Here is a 21,548-nt window from a genome sequence, read left to right as displayed (position 1 = left end):
AAGGGGTCGCGTCCACCCCCGAGGGCTTTACTGTGAGGTGGTTGGTCGGCTCCGGCGGCTGCGTGACCCCAGCGTAAGCGATGATTGGAGGAGCTGAGGTAACAGGTGGCCCTCTCGGCCACTCAGCGGCCGGGAAACTGTTAGTTCCGGGTCGAGGGTCGACGGCCGACGGGATCCTGAGGCTTTTCCCTGAATTAACATGGCTGCGCCCGGCAGGTCGTGGGGTCGTGGGTGAGGGAAGGTGGCGTAGCGTTCCCTCGGCTTTGCCCACGGTCCTCTCGGCGATGGCGCTTCGGTCAAGGTGCTGGGAGTTGTTGTCGGCTCGCAGGAACCCCGGTAATCTCCCCTCTTCTCCGAGATTCCTCCCCGGGGCCTGCAGGGTAACGTGCCCGTGCCAGTCGGGTCTTACATTCCACGTCCCCATCGAAGGGGGACGAGCCGACAGCATTGTGAGGGGGTCTGAGGTCACTGCGCCCTGTGGCCAAGCGCAGCTCTTGTCCCCCGTCCAGGGCCAGAAGGTGGGGGGACGGATGGGAAAGGTCTGGTCTTGTCTGGAGTCACTTTTAAAGGCGCGTGCGCTGGTTTCTGTTGCAGGTCGCGGGGTCGCGGCGCTGTCCACCCGTTCCGAGCCGGAGGTGCAGCCTGAAGCCGACCCTCTGGGAAACGAAGCTGTGGCCCCCGAGTTCACCAACCGGAACCCCCGGAATCTGGAACTCTTGGCCGTGGCCCGGAAGGAGCGGGGCTGGGGCACCGTGTGGCCCTCCCGGGAGTTCTGGCACAGGTAGGTCGGCCGACAGGGACGGGCCTCGGATTGCTCTCACCCGGCCTTTCCCACGCGCCCGGGCCTGCGGGGCCCCTTCTCCGGAGCCCGGGTGGGTGGGTAGAGCAGGGGCCAGCGGAAGTGGGGACACGGAAGCAAACGAGAGGTGTCACGGAGGACACTGAAAGAGGGTGTTGAATGGGGGGGGGGGGGTGCCCAGTTATCTGCCAAGAAGAGCATTGCCGCGGAGGGAGCAGCAGGGCGGCCAGGAGCCCGGTGTGAGGTCTCGGTGGAGTGGACACGGGTGAAGGGTGCGAGGTGAAGACGGGGAAGCAGGTGGGATACCGGTGGATTCTTTACTTTGTAAAGCGAAGTGAGCACTTTAGACTGTATTTCCGCTGCAGCGAGAGCCTGTGAGGGGCTTTACCGGTGGAGTCCGAGTTAAAGGTCATTCTGGTTACCTTCGGGAGAAGACGTGTTTTGTTTTTTTTTACTATTTTTATTTTATTTTATTGATTTTTTACAGAGAGGAAGGGAGAGAGATAGAGAGCCTGAAACATCGATGAGAGAGAAACATCGACCAGCTGCTTCCTGCCCGCAACCCAGGTACATGCCCTTGACCGGAATCGAACCCAGGACCCTTCAGTCCGCAGGCCGAGGCTCTATCCACTGAGCCAAACCGGTTTCGGCAAGGGAGAAGACGTTTTTAAGGGGCGGGGGTAGAAGCGAGAAGACGGGTTCCGAGTCTTGTATAAAGATGGTTATTTACTGGACACTGTATTTGCCCGGAACCATGCTAGCTGCTTTATGCATTCAGGGCTTTGGTCCATCTTACACATACTTGGGTGTGAGCTGGAAAATGCAAGTGTAGAGTAAGTTTATCTTTACCCAGTGTGGAGTCAGCAACGTAGCTCTGTCTACTCAGACCCTTTTCTAAAATAGATGCTGGATAAATACATCTCCACTCTCAGAAATACCAAGTTTCTCTTTGACATGAGCGGTTGAGCGGAAGTGCTTGGTTTATTGTTGAGGATATCCTCATAAAGGCAAGGAAAAATACCTTTCCCAAGTAAAATCGGGGTGAAGTACATTGAAGTAAATGAGCACAATATTTAGGCACGTATTCACCTGAAGTCACTTATCTTTAGGATTCTTTTATGATTTTACTCTCTCCTCATTTAGGCTGCGAGTTATAAGGACTCAGCACCATGTAGAAGCCCTTGTTGAGCATCGCAACGGCCAGGTTGTGGTTTCTGCATCCACACGTGAGTGGGCTATTAAAAAGCACCTTTACAGCACCAAAAACGTGGCGGCTTGTGAGAACATAGGACGGGTGCTGGCGGAACGATGCCTTGAGGCAGGAATCAACTTCATGGTCTACCAACCAACTCCTTGGGAGGCAGCCTCAGAATCGGTATTTTGGTTTTCATGTACCTACTTTAAAAGTATTGTGTTAATTCTTGACATTAGATACATAATAATAATAGTTCCATATTTCAAATTCTTTTCATGTGTCAGACTCTGAGGTGGGTATCCTGATGTGCATTACCTAGTTTCATCCTCACAGCAGCCCAAGGGTCAGGACTAGTGTTCCCGGTTCCGTATATAAGTAACCGAGACTGGCAAGTCCAGCCATGGTGGGGGAGGTTTCAAACCCACGGCGACTAATTCTACAGCCATGGTGTCGACCACTCTACTCCTTGTTCATATACTAACACCCTGTCTGTATAATATTTAAAACACTGCTTGATATCCTTGAGGTTTCTGCATTCTCTGTTTTCTTATCTGGGTCGTTATGAAGGTCAGTTTCAGAAAATCCAGCCTAGGTGGGAAGTTAACAAAGAGCAAATCAGTTGTTCTCTTTCTCTTAGGAAGTAGACTGTTGATTGTCAGCTTACTTGTGCTTACTTAACCCTTTCCCTTTCTTGGTCCTTAAAACCAGATGCAGCGACTGCAGAGGGCGGTGACGGAAGGTGGTGTGGTGCTCCGGGAGCCTCGGAGAATTTATGAATGAGACAGCATTGTTTGGAACTTGGCATTGTTAAGCTGTCAGCCATCACATCCCTCAGAAGGGAGCCCCTGGAAGAACAGCCGACTGGGAAGCTGTACGCAGTAATGTCACTGCAGAATGTTGTTAGCAGTTACACAGCCCCTTCTCCCCTTGTGTGCGGGGACGGCTAAAGTCTTCCCTCTTGGACGTGAGAGAAGTATCTGAGAAAAGCTGTCACCAGTTATAATTAACTTTTGAAGGACAAATTAAAGGTTTATAAGTTAAAGAATAAAAGCATAGTGTGAACTTGAAATTTCTAATTATATTAAATTTCTTCACGTTTTCAGCTCACTCTGGCAAGACTACACATGAGGTTTATGCAAAGCACTTGTTATCATGTCTGGCTCATGGGGGGTGATCTACATGATCGCTGTTGCTGCTCAGGATGTGGAGTTGGTTTTTAAATATGAAACATCAATGTCAGTGTGTTATAAGCAGTCTTAGTGATGTGAGGATAAAGGACAAATTCTAACTCCAGTTGGGCTCCTGGACCCTGATGGGCAGAGCCAGATTTGAAAGGATAAAGGATTGCAAAGAGGAACTGGACATGGACAGGGACAGTGATTCTGAATTTGCCGTGGAGGAACATGGTTAGATGGGAGGCGAAGCTTGGAGTGCATCCAGCTCACCTGGAGTTGAACCTGGGCTAGATGGGTCCTGGCAGCGCTAAAGGAGGTGATTAAATCCAGGTGTTGGCCGTTGGTGTGAAGAGGAGGAACCTGTGAACAGTCAGGCGGCTTCTGCGTTTGCCCCTCGGTTAAATGTGTGGCCAATTTTATTCTTATTTGGAAGTGGAAACATGACTACTGTCAATCTGGAGATTCAGTAGGTTTTTTATTTTATTTTTTTGTTGTTGCGCTTCAATTTATTTTCACAGGCATATTGTTTTCTTCGTGTGTTTTTTTCAGTATGTTTTTAAAAGAAATATTCACCAACATTTTTTTTTTAAAGTATAATTGAGTCTGAGAGGCCTTCAGAATGCAATGCCTTAGTCCCCGTTTGATCAATAAATACCCCAGTGGAGACATTTATTTATTTATTATGTAAACAAATTGGTTTTTAGGGACAGAAACATTAACCTGCACCCGCCCATGCATTGGTTGCTAAAACCCAACTCCTTAGAGCGAGCAGAAGGCGCGGGCCTTCAGCCCAATAGGGAGGCCCAATAGGGAGGCGCCCGGGCGCGGGGCGGCCCGTTTCCCTGCGCGCGCCCTTTAAGGCCAGCGCGCGGCGCGTGGCCGCAGTGGGTGCCCGCGGAGCTACGAGGCAGCGTGGCCATGGACGTGGGCGCGGACGAGTTCGAGCAGAACCTGCCCCTGCTGCAGGAGCTGGTCCAGGGCGCGGACTTCCTGGGTAAGGTCCGCGGGGTCCGGGCCTGGTCGCAGGGCCCCCTGCGCTGGGGGAGCCTGCGGAGGGGGTGTTGGGGGGGCGGGGGCGGGGCGGGGCAGGGAGGTGAGGCCCGGCAGGGGCAGCCGCTAGGCTAGGCCAGGCCGTGGAGGCTCAGGGAGGGCCCCTTCGAGGACAGGTTCCTCCTCGGCCTGGGGCGTCCAGCCGCAGTTACCCCCGGCCCACGGTGGTCCGGGCGGAACCGCGCCGCGGGACCCGGGTGGCCTGGCCTCTCCTTGCTTTGGCTCCCTCCGTTTTCCCTTTGAACTCACCTGGCTTCTTGAGCACAAAGGTGAGCCAAGCACTTTGCCACCTGCAGCATTTACAGTCATTTTCCAGCATGAACCGCGGTGGCACTGGTCTGCGCCTGGGGACTCCTGTCTTTTTTTTTTTTTTTTTAATATATGTATATATATTTTTTACTGATTTCAGAGAGGAAGGGAGAGGAAGAGAGAGGTAGAAACATCAATGATGAGAGGGAATCATTGATTGGCTGCCTCCTGCACATTGGACAGAGCCCGCAACCCAGGCATAGTGCCCTTGATCGGAATTGAACCTGGGACCCTTCCATCCATAGGCCGATGCTCTATCCACTGAGCCAAACCAGCTAGGGCAGTGGTCGGCAAACTCATTAGTCAACAGAGCCAAATATCAACAGTACAACGATTGAAATTTCTTTTGAGAGCCAAATTTTTTAAACTTAAACTATATAGATAGGTACATTGTTATTAACTTCATTAGGGTCCTCCTAAGGCTTAGGAAGAGCCACACTCAAGGGGCCAAAGAGCCGCATGTGGCTCGCGAGCCGCAGTTTGCCGACCACGGAGCTAGGGCATGGGACTCTTGTCTTTTTTGCCTTCCCGGCAGGTCTGGACATAGAGTTCACGGGCCTTCGCACGAACCTGTCCGGGTCCCAGCAGATCAGGTAAAGCTAAAGCTGCCTTAGAGCCGAGCTAGAGAGGCGCTCACCTGTGCCCCTCGGGTGGCATCCTGGCCATACCAGCCTGGTTTCTCAGCAGGCACCCATTGGCGCTGGGCGGGCAGGATAACGTGTTGTGTGAGGCTCTGGGGACCTGGCCTCCGCCCACTAAATGCTGGTAGTGTTCCCCATAAGTGGTTGAGAGGTGCTGATCCAGCGCGAGGCTGGAATGAGATGCCCGTTTTTTCACAGTCTTTTTGACTTGCCATCGGAGTGGTACCTAAAGACCCGTCGGAGTGTTCAGCAATTTACAATCTGTCAGATTGGTGAGTGTGATTATGAGTTACTAGGAGAGCTACTTTTATTGTCTTCCTGTTCGTACTGATCAGACAGCTTGGACATCTTTCAAAGGGCCTGGCTATCACCTTTTGTGCGTGTTTGGTTTTTGGTCGTGTTATGCCTGTCGGACCTTACACTTTGGGACAAGCGGAAGTTGATTTAGCAGCACTATTTCATGCCTAACTAAATCAACATTAAGGAACCTGAACCTTCTTTCAAGGAAAAATGTGTATGATTTTTCTTTAGAGGAAACTTACATAAACAAGGTCATACTGGGCACATTTTGTTCTGCATCTTTTTGTTTTCACTTAGGGCAGCAGTTCTCAACCTGTGGGTCGCGACCCCTTTGGCGGTCGAACGACCCTTTCACAGGGGTCGCCTAAGACCATCCTGCATATCAGATATTTACATGACGATTCATCACAGTAGCAACATGCCAGTTAGGAAGTAGCAACGAAAATAATTTTATGGTTGGGGGTAAAAACATGAGGAACTCTTTTAAAGGGCCAGAAGGTTGAGAACCACTGACTTAGGGGTGTAGAGCTCAGGCTGTATCAGCACACACAGACCTCTTGTTCATTTTTAACAATTGTACTCCAAACTATGAATGTATCCATTGACTCAATCGCCTACTGATGCATGCTTTGATTACGATTTGTGTCTGATAAAACAAGGTTGCACTGAGTAGCTGAGTATTTGTACATCACTTTAGTTGAGTATATGTTATACTAAGTACGTGGGGTACTTCCGCAGTGGAATTGCAGTTAAAGAGGATGTGTTCAAGTCTTGTGTGGTGCCAACCTGTTCCTCCTCCTACCAACCATCCACAAGATGACAGTGACTCCCACTGACAACGTGAATGTGCCTGCTCCCGTCCCTCACTCTGGCTGTTACCACTCTTAAATGGATGTTGCTCGCCGAGTGGAGGGAAAATGATGTGCTTGTTATTCTGATGGACATTATTAATACAGAGTCAACAAAGTTTCCTGTCAAGGCCATACAGTAAATCTGTTCGGTTTTACAGGCCATGTGGTCTGTTACGCTACTCAGTTTTGCCATTGTTGATGGAAATCAGCCACAGACAGTATATACATGAATGAGCATGGCTGTATTCCAATAAAACTTTATTTATAAAAACAGGCCTGGACAGATTTTACTGACCCTTGCTTGTCCTGTGAATGATGGCGAACATCTTTGTGTGTGTGTTGCTGTCTCCTTGTCCTTTGCTAATTCTGTGGTTGTTTAACTTGATGGTAAGGCCTCTTTGAAAAGTATGGGAAATAGACCTGTTTCTATTGTTTTCCCCCTACTCGGAAGTCCTTTTCACTTTGTGAACCGTCTTTTTAACAATGCAGACATTTGAAGGCAATTACATATATACATCTTCATGGTGTGGGGTGTTCCCTCTGGTTAGTTTTAAAACTATAAAAATGTCGCTTTAACGTCTGTGTTTGAAGAACCGTTCACAATTATGTTGGAGTAATTTCAGTGTGAATCACAATTTGACCAGGTTGGCGTTTTGGATCTGTCTTTTCTTCCTCTCCTTCTGCTCCTCCTGTTCCTCCTCCTCCCTTTTTTTATGAGCTTATCCTCTTCTAAAGCCCCTGCAGTATTTCTGGATTCAAAGCACTGTTCAAACGTTTTGTTTTGGTAGTTACCTTCTGGTAGCTCTTCGGTGCTCACCCCCCTGCTATTCTTCTAGGACTGTCTGTGTTTTCCAGTGTCGAAGGCGAGTCGAACAAGTACGTATAAAGACGTTTGCATGACACCTGGCTCTTGCCCAGTGATCGTCTCCACCTCCTCTCCCCAAATTCTGCTTCAGGCTCTCAGCCACGTTGGCCCCGGACGCCCCATCCTCTCCCCTGCTTCTGTGCCCTGCACCTGCTCTCTCCCCTGCAGACTCGGCTTGTCCTTTAAGTCTCTGGAAGCAACACCTTTTCTGGGGGCCTTTCCTGACACCTGCCCTGCACCTTCACCGCTCCTTTCCCTGTTGCCATGGCGTCCTGCATGGGCCTCCAGGGTGGCAGTGAACACAGTGTTACCTCGAGGGGAGGGCCATGTAGCTCAGGCACCAACGGTCAGAGACGACGGGATGGCGGTGCCGAGGGCTCAGGATGGGGGGACAGATCCTGCTCTTCGAGGGCAGGGTCTCTGCCTCTTTTCATGAACCCCTCACCCCCCGGGGCCAGTCACAGGACTGGGAACAGCCGACATCCAGATGCCTCTCAGGGAAAAGGAGCCCACTCGGAAGCCTGCCCCGAGCCAGAGTTTTGAAAATGGGTTTGGCTTCTCCTCCTCATGCTCACGTTCTTTTGTAGGTACATAGCCCATTCCTGTAACTTCTTTCTCTTCCCTACGACGTTTGGGATTCTGGACTCGGAATTCTCTTTCCAGGCCTCTAGCGTACAGTTTCTGAATCAGTATGGCTTCGACTATAACAAGGTGCGCCACGGGGGAGGGAGACGGGGTGCGGGAGGGTCTCTGGTCCCGTTTCCTTCCCGTTCACGTCCACCTGAAACCGGACGAGGGAGGGTTCTTTTCGCTCTGCTCCCCACGCAGAGGGTGGCTCCACCGGCCAGCCTCCTGCTTCTCTTCCGTCTTTAGTTTCTCAAACATGGAATCCCCTACATGAACGAAGAGCAGGAGAAGCAAATCAAACACAGCATCCTGACTGGGAACTGGAGAGTCCGCAGGTACAGCCACGCTCGGGTGCCTGGTGGGGTTCTCCGGGGCTGGATTTGTGGGCCTCCGGAGTGTGGTGACCTCGCGCGTCCCCTAAGCTGGGGAGGCGTCTGGCCTGCGCTCAGTCGCACATCACTGCTCCTAGTGCTGGCGAACCCATCCCCACGCCGCGCGGGCAGCCGCTCTGCCCCGAGTGGGAGCTCAGGGCTTCAATGAAGGGAGAAGGGCAAAGAGCCTTCACGTGGTGCTCTGAGCAGGACCTGCCCTCAGGGCTGTGGGGACACGGCTCTGTGGGACTCACTGCGGATGGTGTGTTGGCCTTCAGTGCGACCTTGGGAGTTTTTAGGGGACCCTGACCAAGCTGGTCACATGCCTCAACTTGGATGGACCTGTCCCCTGAGGGCAGGGCTCCTGCCCTTCCCCTCGGCCCCCAGTGCCAGCTGTCATCCTTGAGTCCTGCCGTCCTGCAGGGCGGGGCTGGGGGCAGCGTGGCGGGCAGGTGGCAGCATGTTAGTGGAAGGAGCAGCCCCGGCCCGGGCAGGCCCTGTGTCAGTTCCCTGGTTTTGAACAAACTGTTTAAGCTCCTTGGGCTTCAGGTTCGTGCCTTTGACAGCTGTTGACTCTGCAGAACGAGGAGTCATCAGCGGGTCCAGGTCGTTGTCTTATGTGATGTTGGAGTTTCTTGCTTTTTAAAAAAATTTTACTCTTTTTGTGGTTTTCACATAAAAATGTAGCTTTTTGTAAGGGGAAAAAAAACATGTGAAATTTGAGCCTTCTGTTATTTTCATGAAAAGGCTTTCTGTACCTCAAATAACATGATGTTCTTCTTTCCTAAGACAGGAGATGTGCTCACAGAGTTCCTGTCTCCTCCTCACTCCACCAGATGGTGCTTTCTCACCTCGGAGCGCTGAGTTAGGCAGCCAGGCCTCCTCCCAGGGCCCCCTGTGCACGCGTGGGCGGGGCCTGCGAGCGCCTGTGTCCTGCTGCAGAGCCGGCTCGGAAAACAAATGGTCTTTTCTGGGTGCATTTTCTTGCCAGGATCCCAGTGTTAACACTGGAGGCTCAGGAGCCGCTCCCAGGTTCACATCATCTCGCGGTTCTGGAGGGTTCCTCCAACGTTCCCCCTTCCTGTGCCCATTTTCAGTTCCCTGGACAAAGACCAAATGAAGGCGGTGATCGATGAGGTGACTCGGTGGCTGCACCTGGCGGAGGAAGGCGACTGGATGACGCTCCCTGGCATCGCTGGTAGGCAGGCGGCGTCGGTCCAGTTGGTCACTCACGCACCCTCCTCTCCCCGCCAGGCATTGGCTCGGGGTCTCAGTGGAGAGAGAAAGCTCTACCCTCAGTTCCGAGGTGAAGGCTGTTGTACTTTCTGAATGTTAAGGCGGAGGAAGGGAAGTTACGCCTTGGAGCCCAGCCCTGAGTGTCCTGTGTCCCCGTGTTTACTCTGATCCTGGAGTTCCCCCCACTGTGAGAGTGCAGTCCCAGTGAACATGCCCTGATCCGTGGACCCCAGGGGTCTCAGGCCCTTTCCAGGGGGTCCATGAGGTCAAAAGTAGTGTCACAATACCACTCGGCTATTACTTGCCGCTGTCAGGTGCCATCTGCACTGATGGCATCGAAGCACAGGCGGGCGGACCTGTCAGCAGCTGGCACAGACGAAGGCATGCCGTCCTCACGCTGGGAATCAGTGGATTCTGTCACTAGTTACTCTCAGTTTTATTTTTTAAAAATATATTTTATTGATTTTTTTACAGAGAGGAAGGGAGAGGGATAGAGAGTTAGAAAAACATCGATCAGCTGCCTCCTGAACACCCCCTACTGGGGATGTGCCCGCAACCAAGGTACATGCCCTTGACCAGAATCGAACCTGGGACCTTTCAGTCTGCAGGCTGACGCTCTATCCACTGAGCCAAACCCGTTAGGGCTACTCTCAGTTTTAAAAAATTCAGTTTTGCCCTGGCCAGTGTGGCTTGGTTGGTGGGAGTGTTGTCCTGCACATCGAAGGGTTGCGGGCTAGAGTCCTGGTCAGGGAACATACCTTGGTGGTGGGTTCAGGCTCCAGTTCGGGCGCGTACGAGAGGCAACCGATTGGTCTCTCTCTCTCCCTCCCTCCCTCCCTCCATTTCTTTCTGTAAAATCAATGAATATATCCTCAAGTGAGGATTTTAAAAAATCAAATTTTACTTACTCTCCTTGGCAAAGCAGTAATAATTCTTAATTTTATTAAATCTCCATATTTGCTCATCTTTTGAAACATTCTGTGTGTCCAGATGCACATGTCGAGACGTCAGTACGCATTAGACGTTGCTGCCGCCTACGACACTGCAGGGCCTGTCTTGAGGAAAAGAACTTGTGCACATTTTGAGTTGAGAGCTGAATTAGCAGCTTTTATTTTCTTTCATGGAATATTATTTTTTCTTAAAGAACCGAAGGTAGTTATTTTGACGAGGGTATTTTTAATCATATTGTCAAATGGAAAACAGTGAGCCTGTCTCTTCGCGGAGAATAACCGACAGTCTTTGCTGGGGCCCCGCTGGGGCTTCCGTCAGACACTGGAGGTTTGGAAAACCTGAGTCTGCAGCGCACGGTTGCCAGCGTGCCAGGCCTGAGGCCTCTCTGTGGGGCTGCGGCCGCGCGCAGGGCCTCCCGTTGCTGTTCTGCAGTGAAGTGTGTGAGCCTTGGGAGATCTGCGCCACCCTGGCCCCTGGCCCCTGGCCCCTGCGCGTGGGCCTTGGGCTTGGGCGCCCTTTCCCATCTGACGGGCCTCTCAGCTCCTGTTCCCTGGCCCCTCTGGAGGGGAGGCGGAGAGGTGGTCCAGGCCGCGGGGCTCTGTGTGAGCTGGGTCTCCTTGCTGTAGGCTTCCAGGCCTTTGAGGTCCAGCTGGTGCTGAGGCGGGCCCTCCCGGACATCTGGACGGTGCTGAGAGACCAGGCGGTGAGTCCCCCCCTGGAGGACACCTGAGCCACCCGTCCTCTCTCTCCTCGGCCAAAGCGGGCCTCTGAGAAATGTGCCTGTCGGTCTCTCTTTGTCCCTCTCCCGCCCTCTCCGCTTCTTCCCCCTCCCCTTTGAGATGGAGGACCTGGCCTTTGGCAGCGCTGCCAGGACCGGGAACTGTCTCCTTTCATCCCAGGTGATAGTGAAGAAGGTGAGCAGGCAGCACCGCTGGTACCTCCAGAACACCTCCTCCGACCGAGAGAGCTGCTGGAAGGAGAAGATCCTGCTCTCCGCCAGGGGCTTCTCTGTGTTTTTCCAGATGCTGGTGAAAGCCCAGAAGGTAGGAAAGGTTCTCTCGCCCTAGCCGGTTTGGCTCAGTGGATAGAGTGTCGGCCTGCGGACTGAAGGGTCCCAAGTTCGATTCCGGTCAAGGGCATGTACCTTGGTTGCGGGCACTTCCCCAGTAGGGGGGGGTGTGCAGGAGGCAGCTGATTGGTGTTTCTGACTCTCTATCCCTCTCCCTTCCTCTCTGTAAAAGACCCATAAAATATATTTTAAAAAAAAAGAAAGTCTCTCTCTTCTGGGTCTGCAGCGGCCTCTCTCTCCGGCCGTGGCACTGCTGGGCTCCGACAGGGAGATCTTGAGAGGAGTGGTTCCTCCCTGTTGAGAATTGAGAACTGGCTGTGCGGATCTGACTGGCACCAAAGCATGGTGGGTAGGCTGGAAGAGAGACTGTCCGTGGGCATTTCGGCACTGATTGACCTAAAACTCCCGGGAAGGAGTGCTTCTCTGCTTCCCAGTTTGGGTCCCAGTGTGGCCGGCCTCAGGCCCCCCCTGCTCACTGCTTTTCTCCTTTTCCGGGAGGGAGAGGAGGGTGGCGATGGGATGGCCACGTGGTCAGGATGCAGTGGGTTCTGCAGCTGCACCCTTTGCAAGCGACCATTGGTCTGCGGCGCCCGTTCCTCTCCTTCGTAAAGCTTCCTTTTCCTCCCTGTCGCTTTCCTCCAAGCAGCCCTTGGTGGGACATAACATGCTGATGGACCTGCTGCATCTGCATGAGAAGTTCTTCAGGCCCCTCCCAGGTAGGCCCGCCTGGCGCTCTCCTTCCCGGAGGGGCGTTGGCCCAGCATCCTGCTCCCATAGGAGCACCCGCACGCGCACCCCTCCCCAGGGGCTGTGATGAGGTGCCGTGGGTGAGAGGTAGCCTGGCTTCACAGAGGGAGGCCAGTGGTGAAGGGCCTAACACTGGAAAGCCACCTGTCAGGCAGATGTGATGTTAGAGCGGTGGGCATGGCACCAACAGGAAAAGAAGGAACGCAGTTAGTTGCCTCGGGGAGCAGAAATGTAAGGGGGCAGGAGAGGGGGGGGGGGTGGTGGTGGTGGTGGTGGTGGTGGTGTTTGTGTTTGTGGGAAACCTGTTTAAACTCCATGCAGGTGTAATTTTGATGAGCATACCAAATTAGAAATCGTTATCAGGGCACGACCCTCATAATGTTTCTAGTGGGTTTTTCCCTGGACAGTCGTTTACAAATGCTGATTCCCAGCGACACCTCTTCCTCCTTTTCCCAGTGGCTAGAACTTTGCCAGCTCCATGGAGCAGAACTTCCTGGGAAACCGTTTGGCTTTTGCTGTTGCAGACGGTGGCGGCGGCTGGGATTGAGATTGAGAAGCCCTTCACGAGCAGGCATGAGGGTCTCCTCTGTCTCTCTTTCGTTTTACTCATTAACCAGTGGTGACAAGTGAGGTGGAAGAACTCGCCCTCCCATTTTGCCAACAAACTCACCTCTGCCCGTCTGGGTCTCTCCTTCAGAAAGCTACCACCAGTTCAAGCGCAACATCCACAGCCTCTTTCCCGTCCTCCTTGACACCAAGAATGTGACCAAGGACATATGGAAGGTAAAGGACACACCTGCTCCGGCTAAGGGCTGCCCTCTCCCTCTCCACAAAGTGTTCCTTGAACCCTTTCCTCATAGTTTACAGCCAGCATCGCTTTCCTTCGGGGCTCTAGCCCCTCCGGGTCATAGTAGCTTCCACGTGACCCTTGCCTCCCTCCCTCACGCTCCCGTGTGTTGACTGACTTGTGTCCAGTTGCTGTGCTTGTTTAGATCCGACAACAGCAGTTGACACATGCCTAGTATTTGCACCATGCTTAAAGGGCATGGGGTGGGGGCCCTCTTGAAAAATCTTGAGGAAAACATCTCTATTGAGCCTTAGCCTTAAGGTCCTGGGTTTTTAACCCGACAGCCCAGTAGAACCACCTGAGCTAAGTCCTGACACCTGGCCCTACCGTCAGCTCCTCTGGTTGGGGGAGAGGGGGGTGGATTTCTGAGGCTCTCAGGTGACTTCTGTTGTGCATTTGGAGGGAAGCGCCCAATTGGTTTAAATGCAGTTAAGAAGTTAAACTGAGGCCCAGGCGGCATGGCTGTGTGGTTGAGTGTTGACCTATGAACCATGAGGTCACGATTTAATTCCTGGTCAGGGCACATGCCACATTTTATTGATTTTTTAAGAGAGGAAGGGAGAGGGGATAGAGAGTTAGAAACATCGATCAGCTGCCTCCTGCACACCCCTCACTGGAGATGTGCCCACAACCAAGGTACATGCCCTTGACGAATCGAACCTGGGACCCTTCAGTCCGCAGGCCAATGCTCTATCCATTGAGCCAAACTGGTCAGGGCTAAAAATATATTTTTAAATAAAAGTTAAACTGAGTAACAAAGATAGAGGAAATATATATATATATATATATACATATATATATATATATATATACACACACACATATATATATTAGAGGCCCTATGCACGAAATTTGTGCAAGAGTAGGCCTTCCTTCCCCTGGCTTCTGGCAATAGTTTCACTCTGGCACCCGGGACCTGGGCTTCCCTGGCAGCCCCGGCTTTGTCTGGAAGCTCGTCTGGAAGGACGTCTGGTTAAATTAGCATATTATGCTCTTATTATTTTATATATTTATATATATGTATTTGCCTGGAGATGCATGCTTTTTGTAGCTCACATATCTCAGCCCTGACGGTGTCTGTGATGCTGCTGGTCTCCAGGTCACTGTCGTCCTAGGGGTGAGAGGGTGGGGGTGGGGCTCATCTCAGGGACCCAGCGGTGCTCCTTTCCGGGCCCGTGGTCCTTGCCATGCCTGGTCCCACATGTGTGCCCTGGCCTGGGTCTGATGCCTTGGAGTCTGAGTTTCTAGAAGCCCTTAAGCACTTGTCTTTGAAGGAAGATGGGATGAGCTGTGTCTGTGGCAGCTTTTGCTCATTTAGGTGATGGGGGCCCAGAGGGACCCAGGCCCAGGCCATAGGAGCCCTGGCGTCCGAAATAAAGAGGGGATGTCTGAAGAGAAAGAAGAGGTGGTGGGAATTGACATTTTTTTCCGGGTCATTTCAGCGACCATTTGACAACACCTGAAGCGGATAATAAACCAAAGCAAATCCTTTCTTCCCCCTCGTTTGTTTTCCGTGACGGCAGGACCTGAATTTCCCGAGGGTTTCCAATCTCTCCGAGGTGTACGAAGTCCTGAGCAGGTGCGGAGCCGTCGTCCGGAGCTGCTGCTGGGCGGTTTGGCTCCCAGGACACGTCGGCCATGCCGAGACACTTACCACCGGGGGTGCCACTGACGCCTGGGAGCGAGGCCAGGGCACACCGGAGGCCCCGGCCCAGCGCCCTCCCGCCCGCCCGATGTTCCTGGTGCTGAGGTCCAGGAACTCCGTTCTAGAGGGAGGGGCCGGGCCCGTCGTCAGCACAGCTGTTGGACGATGTGCTCCCTGTGGGCCAGGCCTTCAGTTCTCCTCTGAGCTGTGTCCGGTTGCCGGGGTGACGGGCTGTGTGAGAACAGGGTGGTTTGGTGTTTCTTGGGAACCTGGCATTTCTCTCGGGCCTAAAGCAGTGCCAGGCATAGTAGGTGCACATTCAGCATTGCATGTGGGTGCCTGGTCAGCCCTCAGCTGCTGGCCTCGCGGGATGCGGGTGTGGTCATCTCTGGTTTTCCGGAAGACCCCAGGACAGCCAGCCCCCGGCAGGGCCGGTGTGGAGTTCACGTGGCGCCCGGGCTCAGGTGAAGGGGCCGCTGAGCACGCTGTTCTCTACCGTCCCGTGGCTGCGCTCCCAAGGCCTTATTTGCCCGGGCCTGGTCCCTGCCTTTTTCTCGTTCCCTTCGAGGGGTCTCGGGGCTGAGGACAGTTTTATTCATATGAACCTGAGGCGGCGGGAGGAGAAGCAGGGGGACTGTTCTCAGCGAGTGGTCTTTATCCTCGTCTCTCCTGACAGTGACTTGAATCCCACCAGGGACTCTGGGCCAGTGATCGTTCACGCCAGCAAGTGCGAGAGATACGGTATGTGCGGCGGTGCGGGCTCCTCACAGCGGGCAAAGCACCGAGGGCTAGAGCTCAGGGGGGCCCCGGCGGCAGGGGGGTTCTCCACGGTGTCCCGGGCTGTGCCCCCCGGAACCCCTCGCTCGAAAGGAGCCATCCTGGCGGCACCCAAGGCCCTGGGTGGGGGCGTCTGCTCCCCTTGGCCATGGTGAGTCGCCTGTAGGGGGGCTCTCGGCTCTCTGCCTCCTCCTGTGGGTGCTCATGGGTCGTATGTGGCGGGGGGGCGCCGTGAGGACTGGAGGTGAGTGTGGGGGGAGAAGCGTGCTCAGGTCTCTGGAGGAAGGAGGTGGAGGCTGTGTGTGCACGGCCAATGCCCGTGTGGAATTGGGGCGGGGACGGGTGGTTCACAGCCCACGCGTGTGACGCTAGGTGGGGGGAGCCTCCTTTTCCAGGTGGTTCTAACCGCTGCTTGACTCTCTCCTGCCTCCGGAACTCGCCTCAGCTGAGACAAAGTACCCCCACGAAGCAGCATACGACGCCTTCCTCTGCGGATCAGGTGGGTCGCTGTCCCTTTAAAGGGAGACTGGCCTGACCGGTGTGGCTCATCGGCCTAGGAACTAGGAGGTCAGGGTTCCATTCCCAGTCAGGGCACAGGCTCGGGTTGTGGGCTCGGTCCCCAGTAGGAGGGGGCGTGTAGGAGGCCGCCAATCAGTGATTCTCTCTCATTGTTGATGTTTCCGTCTCTCTCTCCCTTCCTCTCTGAAACCAATACAAATACTTTTTAAAAAAATAAGACTAGTCTTGGTTACCCTGGCTGTGGCTCAGTGGTTAGACCACCAGCTGTGCACGCAGAGGTCTCGGGTTCGATTCCCAGTCCAGTGCATGTACTTGGGTTGCAGGTTTAATCCCTGGCCCCGGTCAGGTGTATGTGGGATGCAACTAACCACTGTGTCTCCCTCACATGAATGTTTCTCTCTCTCTCTCCTCCTCCCTCCCATCCACTGTCTCTCAACAATCAGAGGAAAAAACATGCTCTGGTGAAGATTAACAAACAATAAATAAGTCAAGGAGACTCGTGCTTTATTCGTGCTAACCCCTGCCATCCCGTGCATTCCCAGTGGGTGGCACATAACGGGGAAAAGGCATGCGTCCGCATGTGTGACCAGGTGGTCAGCTTGAGCCCTGACGTCTTCCGTTTCTGCTTTCCCCCCAGTTCTTCTGAAAGTGGCGCACTTGCTCCTGTGGAGAGTGCACGGGTGAGTGTCCCTGCCTTTCCTCCTGCGTTAGCCTCGCTGTGGGCCAGGACCTCCCAAAGAAGGGAGGGCGCATGCGGAATGTCACTGTGGATGCAGTCCCCGACGGGTAGCAGTCCTTTGCCCACACCCGCCCTGTGCTGGTCCCGGCCCTCGGGCCTCCTGTCGGGCGCTGGGAAGACCCACGTGTCAGGAGCCACGGCCGTGGGGTCCGGCTGAGGTTCCCACCTGCCCCCGTGCCTCTCAGCGGCTGGGCTGGCTTCTCTGTCACCACGTTTCTCATAACCATGCAGATCACAGCCAGGTGGGAGGCGGATGTTCAGGTCAGTCAAGGACACGTCCTTGGGGTCCACACAGGCGGCGGAAGGGCACAGGGGGAGATGCCTGATCCCCAGGCTGGAGGCCTGCACTTCCTGGGGCGGCACCGTCCCTGAGGTCTGCGGTGCCAGCTCGCGGGCACCGGCCCACACCTGAAACTCACCTCCCGTCGCTCTGACCGTCCGTCCGTCCGTGGTGTTACATTGCTCAGGGGGACGCGGCACAATTGTCACGTGTTCTCTGTGGCTGACTTGGAAATAATTGTGGAGTATTCTGTTCAGCTGGGTTAGGCCTATGTCTGTCCATTTTAGTAACAGATACTGTGCACAGAAATCTACAGCCTATAGCTGTGAGGCTCACAACTTCAACAAGAAACCTGCCACCCCACCTCCCTCCTTCCTGTGTGTTGATGGCGCCTGAGTGCCCACAGGGAGGTTCGTGTGCCAGCGGTGGAGGCAGCCCCCTGCAGAGGCGTCCCTAGTGCCCGGCGCCTGGGCCTTACAGCCTTGTTCCTATTGCTCCTCAAGCCCTAAAGGCCCCCGGGGCTCGGAGGAGTGCGGCAGTGGCCCTCTGCCCGCTCGGCAGTCTGCAGTCCGCCTCTGGGACCTGTGCTTGGGGGCGTGGCCAGGTCTGGACGGAGGCGGGGCTGGTGGTGGAGTGAGGTGGTGGGAAGAGGGACGCCACGCAGAGTAGAGGGAGTTGTCGCGTCCAGGGATGATAAAGTCACCGTCTGACCAGTGGCCTCTCTCATTCTCCAAGCCCTTTTGCTAATGTTTGTCAGCAGAGGGATCGTCAGCAAACTGTCCCCAGCAGACGGTGACCCCTGGAAGCTCTGGCGTGGGCCCTGGGGACCTTTCTGGAGTGGGGGGGGGGCCATGGGTGGGGGGAGCACCGACCTGAGCCCAGGGCTTGTGGGGGGAGAGGGGAGTTGTCCCCGAGCCGCAGCCTCAGCCGAGGCGTGTGCATGGCGCCAGGTGCTGAGTGCCCGGCGCTCTGTCCATGCAGGGCCGGCCCCACCCCGGAGCCCTCCTTCCCCCTGTACCTGGACGTGCTGACCCCCTATGTGAACCAGGTGAACCTGATCCGCGCCGGGGTCCCCAAGATCGTGAGTACGGTCCCGTCACTCCTCCCTGGTCAGAGGCTGCCCCGGGAGGTGGCCAGGTCCTGAGGCGTCTGAGGGGGGCCCTGATAACAGCCAAAGTCAGAGTTGAGGCGGGTGCCGGACCCGCTGTGTCCTCCTCACCCTCCCTCTCCCGTCCCAGAAGCAGCCCTTCCCAGTCTCTCAGGATTTCCGGACTGGGTGGGTCGTCAGGAGGGATGGTGGGAGTCTCCATCTGTCCTGTCTTCCAGAACTTCTCTGGCCCAGATTATCCCAGTATCCGGCCCCCCATCCTCGTCCTCAGCGTCCGGAGGTGGCCGGGGGTCACCGAGCAGCAGATCTATCGCGAGTTCCAGAGTCTCTGCAAATTCGACGTCCGGCGACTCACGCGGAACCAGTTCCTGCTCTTGACCAACAAGTTCAAGGAGTAGGTGCCCTGGGTCTCGGCCGCGCTGGTCCTGTCTCCTCCGGCCACCCCCCTCCTCGCTCAGAGCCACAGGTGCGCGGCCTGCCTGACCAAGCCCGTCTCCCGCAGCGCCCGGAGCGTCCTGAGGGAGTACCGGGACCACCCCACGCTGCAGGTGTCGCTGTACCGGTACTGGAGGCACTCCCCGGACGTCCGCTGCCTGCTGCAGTGAGTGCCCCTGCCCGCTGCCCGCCCGTCCTGTGCGCCTGCTCGGGCTGGGCGAGCACAGCTCCGTACTGGGGTGTCCTAAGGCGTGGCTGACGAGTGTGGTGAACTGAACGGCGTTCTGTAACGTTGTGTGTGTTTGTTTGTTTTTCGCTAATCCTCACCCGAGGATGTTTTCCACTGATTTTTAGAGAGAGTGGAAGGAAGAGAGAGAGACAGAGAGAGAAACATCGATGTGAGAGAGACACATCGATTGGTTGCCTCCCACACACACCCGGACTAGGGCCAGGAATCAAGCCTGCAACCGAGGTACGTGCCCTTGACCGGAATGGAACCCAGGACCCTTCGGTCCTCAAGCCGATGCTCTATCCACTGAACCAAACCGGCCAGGGCTCTTCTGTAACGTTTGACGTGTTTATTGGGCGTCCACTGTATGTGACACCATCGCAGGCCCCTGTTCTCATAGGACTCACGCTGAGCGGGAGGTAACCAGTAAAGGAGGGGACTGCCCCTTCTGCTAGTGACAAGAGCAGTTCAGGGGGGCGAGTGGAGGGAGTGCTGTTGAAGGAGAAGATGGAGGCCCTGTGCCCCGGGCAGAGGGGCCACAGCGCGAGGCCTCTGGCGGGACGTGCCTGGGGTGCCCTGGGCAGAGGCCACAGCATGAGGCCTCTGGCGGGATGTGCCTGGGGTGCCCTGGGCAGAGGCCACCGTGCTGGGAATGAACAAGTGAGGAGACGAGACTGCACGGGCCATGGGTGAGGGCTGCGGAGAAACTGGCTCACGGGGGTTTGGAGCAGAGGTGTGCCGTGTGGGTCTGCTGGGGAGGAAGTCTGGACTCCGGTCACCCGGCTGTGGCTTGGACTGCTCGGTGGCCGCGTGGGGGTGGGGCACGGGCAGACCAGAGCAGAGGCAAGTTCGAGTCCAGAGCTTGTGGCTGGAGCATCTGGAGAGATGGAGATGCATTAATGTGCTCTGTAAGGACTCTGGCCGGCGGGTTCGAGCCCGATCTGTAGAAATGCGGTTGAAGCAGGACATTGGGCCTGGGTTCCGTGCTCCTGTGTCAGCCTCGGGTGTAAATCGGCAGGAAAAGTGACTGCTCCGTGTCCCAGAGACGAGTGCGCTGGGGCGTGGACCGCGGTGGGAGGAAAAAGAACATTTTTGCCAACAAAGTCGGGGAGAACAGGGCGAGCCTGTGTCAGAGGTTTCAAACCTGCTGACTGGCCACACAGACGCCCTCGCCCCGGCCGTGGACCCACTGACCCGCTGACCCGTGTCCTGGCGTGTCCTTGTCTTGCAGAGTCTGTGGCATAGTCACCGCCTGGGCCCTTCTCACGTTTCTCCTGGGGCGACCTGGCCCCTGACGCCGCCCGAGCCCTGCCCTCCCGTCTCTGCGCCTCCCCGGGAGGCCAGCCCGTTTCTGTTCCTGTGAATCCTATTCTACTTGCCAATGGACCTGCCTGGTCATTGCGAGGGATTTCGTTATGTTTTGAGCAAGAAATTCTGTAAATGTTATCAATGACACAGACATCCTCGGGCGGCTCTCCCTCCGGGAGCGTGCCCCCCCCCCCCCCCCGCAGGCGTCTCACCTTTACCTTCTCTCCCCTCAGCTCCCAGGGCCGCCTTTGCTGTAACTTGTTTCCTCAGCCTGTTTCTTCTATAGCTCAGTTCTTCTACCTCTGTGACTTTCTAAATAAGCGTTCTCTTATTTAAAACAAACGGAGGGGGGTGGGGGGCCTTGGCCTGGTGGCTCAGTTGGTTGGACATCGTCCTGTGCACCAAAAAGTTGCTGGTTTGATTCCTGGTCAGGGCACATGCCGGGTTTGCAGGCTCTCAATCCCCGGTAGGTGGCGTGTAGGAGGCAGCCGATCAATGTTTCATTCGTACACTGATGTCTCTCTCTCTCTCTCTCTCTCTCTCTCTCTCTCTCTCTTTCTCTCTCTCTTCCTCCCTCCCCCCTCCCTCCCTCCCTTCCTCTCTCAGAATCAATAAAAATATTTTTAAAAATACTGAGCTATCTTGATGTAGTACTATTTAAGAATCCTGGTCAGATAAATGCATTCATTTATTCATTTCATCATCAATGTAGCTAAGGGAGGAAGGGGAGGAGGGAGGGAGGAGGGAGGGAGGGAGGGAGGGAGGGAGGGAAGAAGGAAGGGGAGGAGGGAGAGAGGGAGGGAGGGAGGAGGGGAGGGAGGGGAAAAAGTTCTTGGATCTGGTGCCTTTGTGGCCAAAACTTCCTTCCATCCACGACTGGGGAGAAGTCGCCACGTCTGGTAGCTTCCTGTCCCCAGCGTCTCCGGCACCGGCAGTGCAGAGCCGGGCGCCAAGTGCGGAAGAGGCCGTGCTGTTTGTGGGGAACTGAAGGCCAGTGGCTGCTGAGGGAAGAAGGTGGCACCCACGTCCGCGCACTGGTGATGCTTGTGAGAAGCTCAGGGCGGTCCTCGAGGCGTTAGAGTCCGAGACGGGGCGCCGGGGCCTTAAATCAGTGGTCAGCACACCACGGCTCACGAGCCACATGCGGCTCTTTGGCCCCTTGAGTGTGGCTCTTCCACGAAATACCATGTGTGGGCGCGCTCGTACAGTGCAATGGAAACTTTGTGGCCCATGCGCAGAAGTCGGTTTCCGGAAAGGAGATGGACGAAACAAGTATACAAGACGGGTGTGGATGGGAGAGGTGGAAGGGGTCGACCTCAGCGAACGTACCTCCATCAGATGGAGGACGTTTTTAGCAAAGGCCAGCTTAGGAGGACCCTAGTGAAGTTAATAACAATGTGCCTACCTATATAGTTTAAGTTTAAAAAATTTGGCTCTCAAAAGAAATTTCAATCGTTGTACTGTTGATATTTGGC

General features: G+C 55.0%; 2 protein-coding genes across 4 annotated transcripts; both read left to right on the top strand.

Moving 5' to 3' along the window:
* Positions 1-133: 133 nt before the first annotated feature.
* On the top strand, positions 134-3,063 carry MRPL18 (mitochondrial ribosomal protein L18). The gene is made up of 4 exons (XM_059699909.1): positions 134-336; positions 595-781; positions 1,943-2,174; positions 2,703-3,063. The coding sequence occupies exons 1-4, from the start codon at positions 285-287 to the stop codon at positions 2,772-2,774; spliced, it is 543 nt and encodes a 180-aa protein (XP_059555892.1). The 5' UTR covers positions 134-284; the 3' UTR covers positions 2,775-3,063.
* Positions 3,064-3,210: 147 nt separating this feature from the next.
* Positions 3,211-20,671, top strand: PNLDC1 (PARN like ribonuclease domain containing exonuclease 1). Of its 3 annotated transcripts, XM_059699906.1 has the most exons (20): positions 3,211-4,163; positions 5,064-5,121; positions 5,368-5,441; positions 7,157-7,196; positions 7,773-7,896; positions 8,059-8,147; positions 9,281-9,381; positions 10,997-11,073; positions 11,270-11,413; positions 12,086-12,155; positions 12,884-12,969; positions 14,557-14,612; positions 15,355-15,419; positions 15,901-15,954; positions 16,418-16,435; positions 16,612-16,654; positions 17,975-18,074; positions 18,320-18,495; positions 18,604-18,702; positions 19,997-20,671. In XM_059699906.1, the coding sequence occupies exons 1-20, from the start codon at positions 4,088-4,090 to the stop codon at positions 20,058-20,060; spliced, it is 1,614 nt and encodes a 537-aa protein (XP_059555889.1). In that variant the 5' UTR covers positions 3,211-4,087; the 3' UTR covers positions 20,061-20,671. The 3 variants fall into 3 exon arrangements, with proteins under 3 accessions (XP_059555889.1, XP_059555890.1, XP_059555888.1); XM_059699907.1 differs by lacking the exon at positions 16,418-16,435; XM_059699905.1 differs by lacking the exons at positions 15,901-15,954; positions 16,418-16,435; positions 16,612-16,654; ... (2 more) ...; positions 18,604-18,702; positions 19,997-20,671 and having other exon boundaries at positions 14,557-15,472.
* Positions 20,672-21,548: the final 877 nt, after the last annotated feature.

The sequence above is a fragment of the Myotis daubentonii genome, chromosome 6 (assembly GCF_963259705.1).
Source record: "Myotis daubentonii chromosome 6, mMyoDau2.1, whole genome shotgun sequence".
Classification (NCBI taxonomy): domain Eukaryota; kingdom Metazoa; phylum Chordata; class Mammalia; order Chiroptera; family Vespertilionidae; genus Myotis; species Myotis daubentonii.
This window is presented reverse-complemented; position numbering and strand designations above follow the sequence as displayed.

Coding starts and splice junctions, on each gene's coding strand:
- PNLDC1 (XM_059699905.1), top strand. CDS start 4,088: ATGGACGTGGGCGCGGACGAGTTCGAGCAGAACCTGCCCCTGCTGCAG. Junction 5,122..5,367: donor TCCGGGTCCCAGCAGATCAG/GTAAAGCTAAAG, acceptor GTTTTTTCACAG/TCTTTTTGACTTGCCATCGG. Junction 5,442..7,156: donor ATTTACAATCTGTCAGATTG/GTGAGTGTGATT, acceptor CTATTCTTCTAG/GACTGTCTGTGTTTTCCAGT.
- MRPL18 (XM_059699909.1), top strand. CDS start 285: ATGGCGCTTCGGTCAAGGTGCTGGGAGTTGTTGTCGGCTCGCAGGAAC. Junction 782..1,942: donor TCCCGGGAGTTCTGGCACAG/GTAGGTCGGCCG, acceptor CTCCTCATTTAG/GCTGCGAGTTATAAGGACTC. Junction 2,175..2,702: donor GGGAGGCAGCCTCAGAATCG/GTATTTTGGTTT, acceptor CCTTAAAACCAG/ATGCAGCGACTGCAGAGGGC.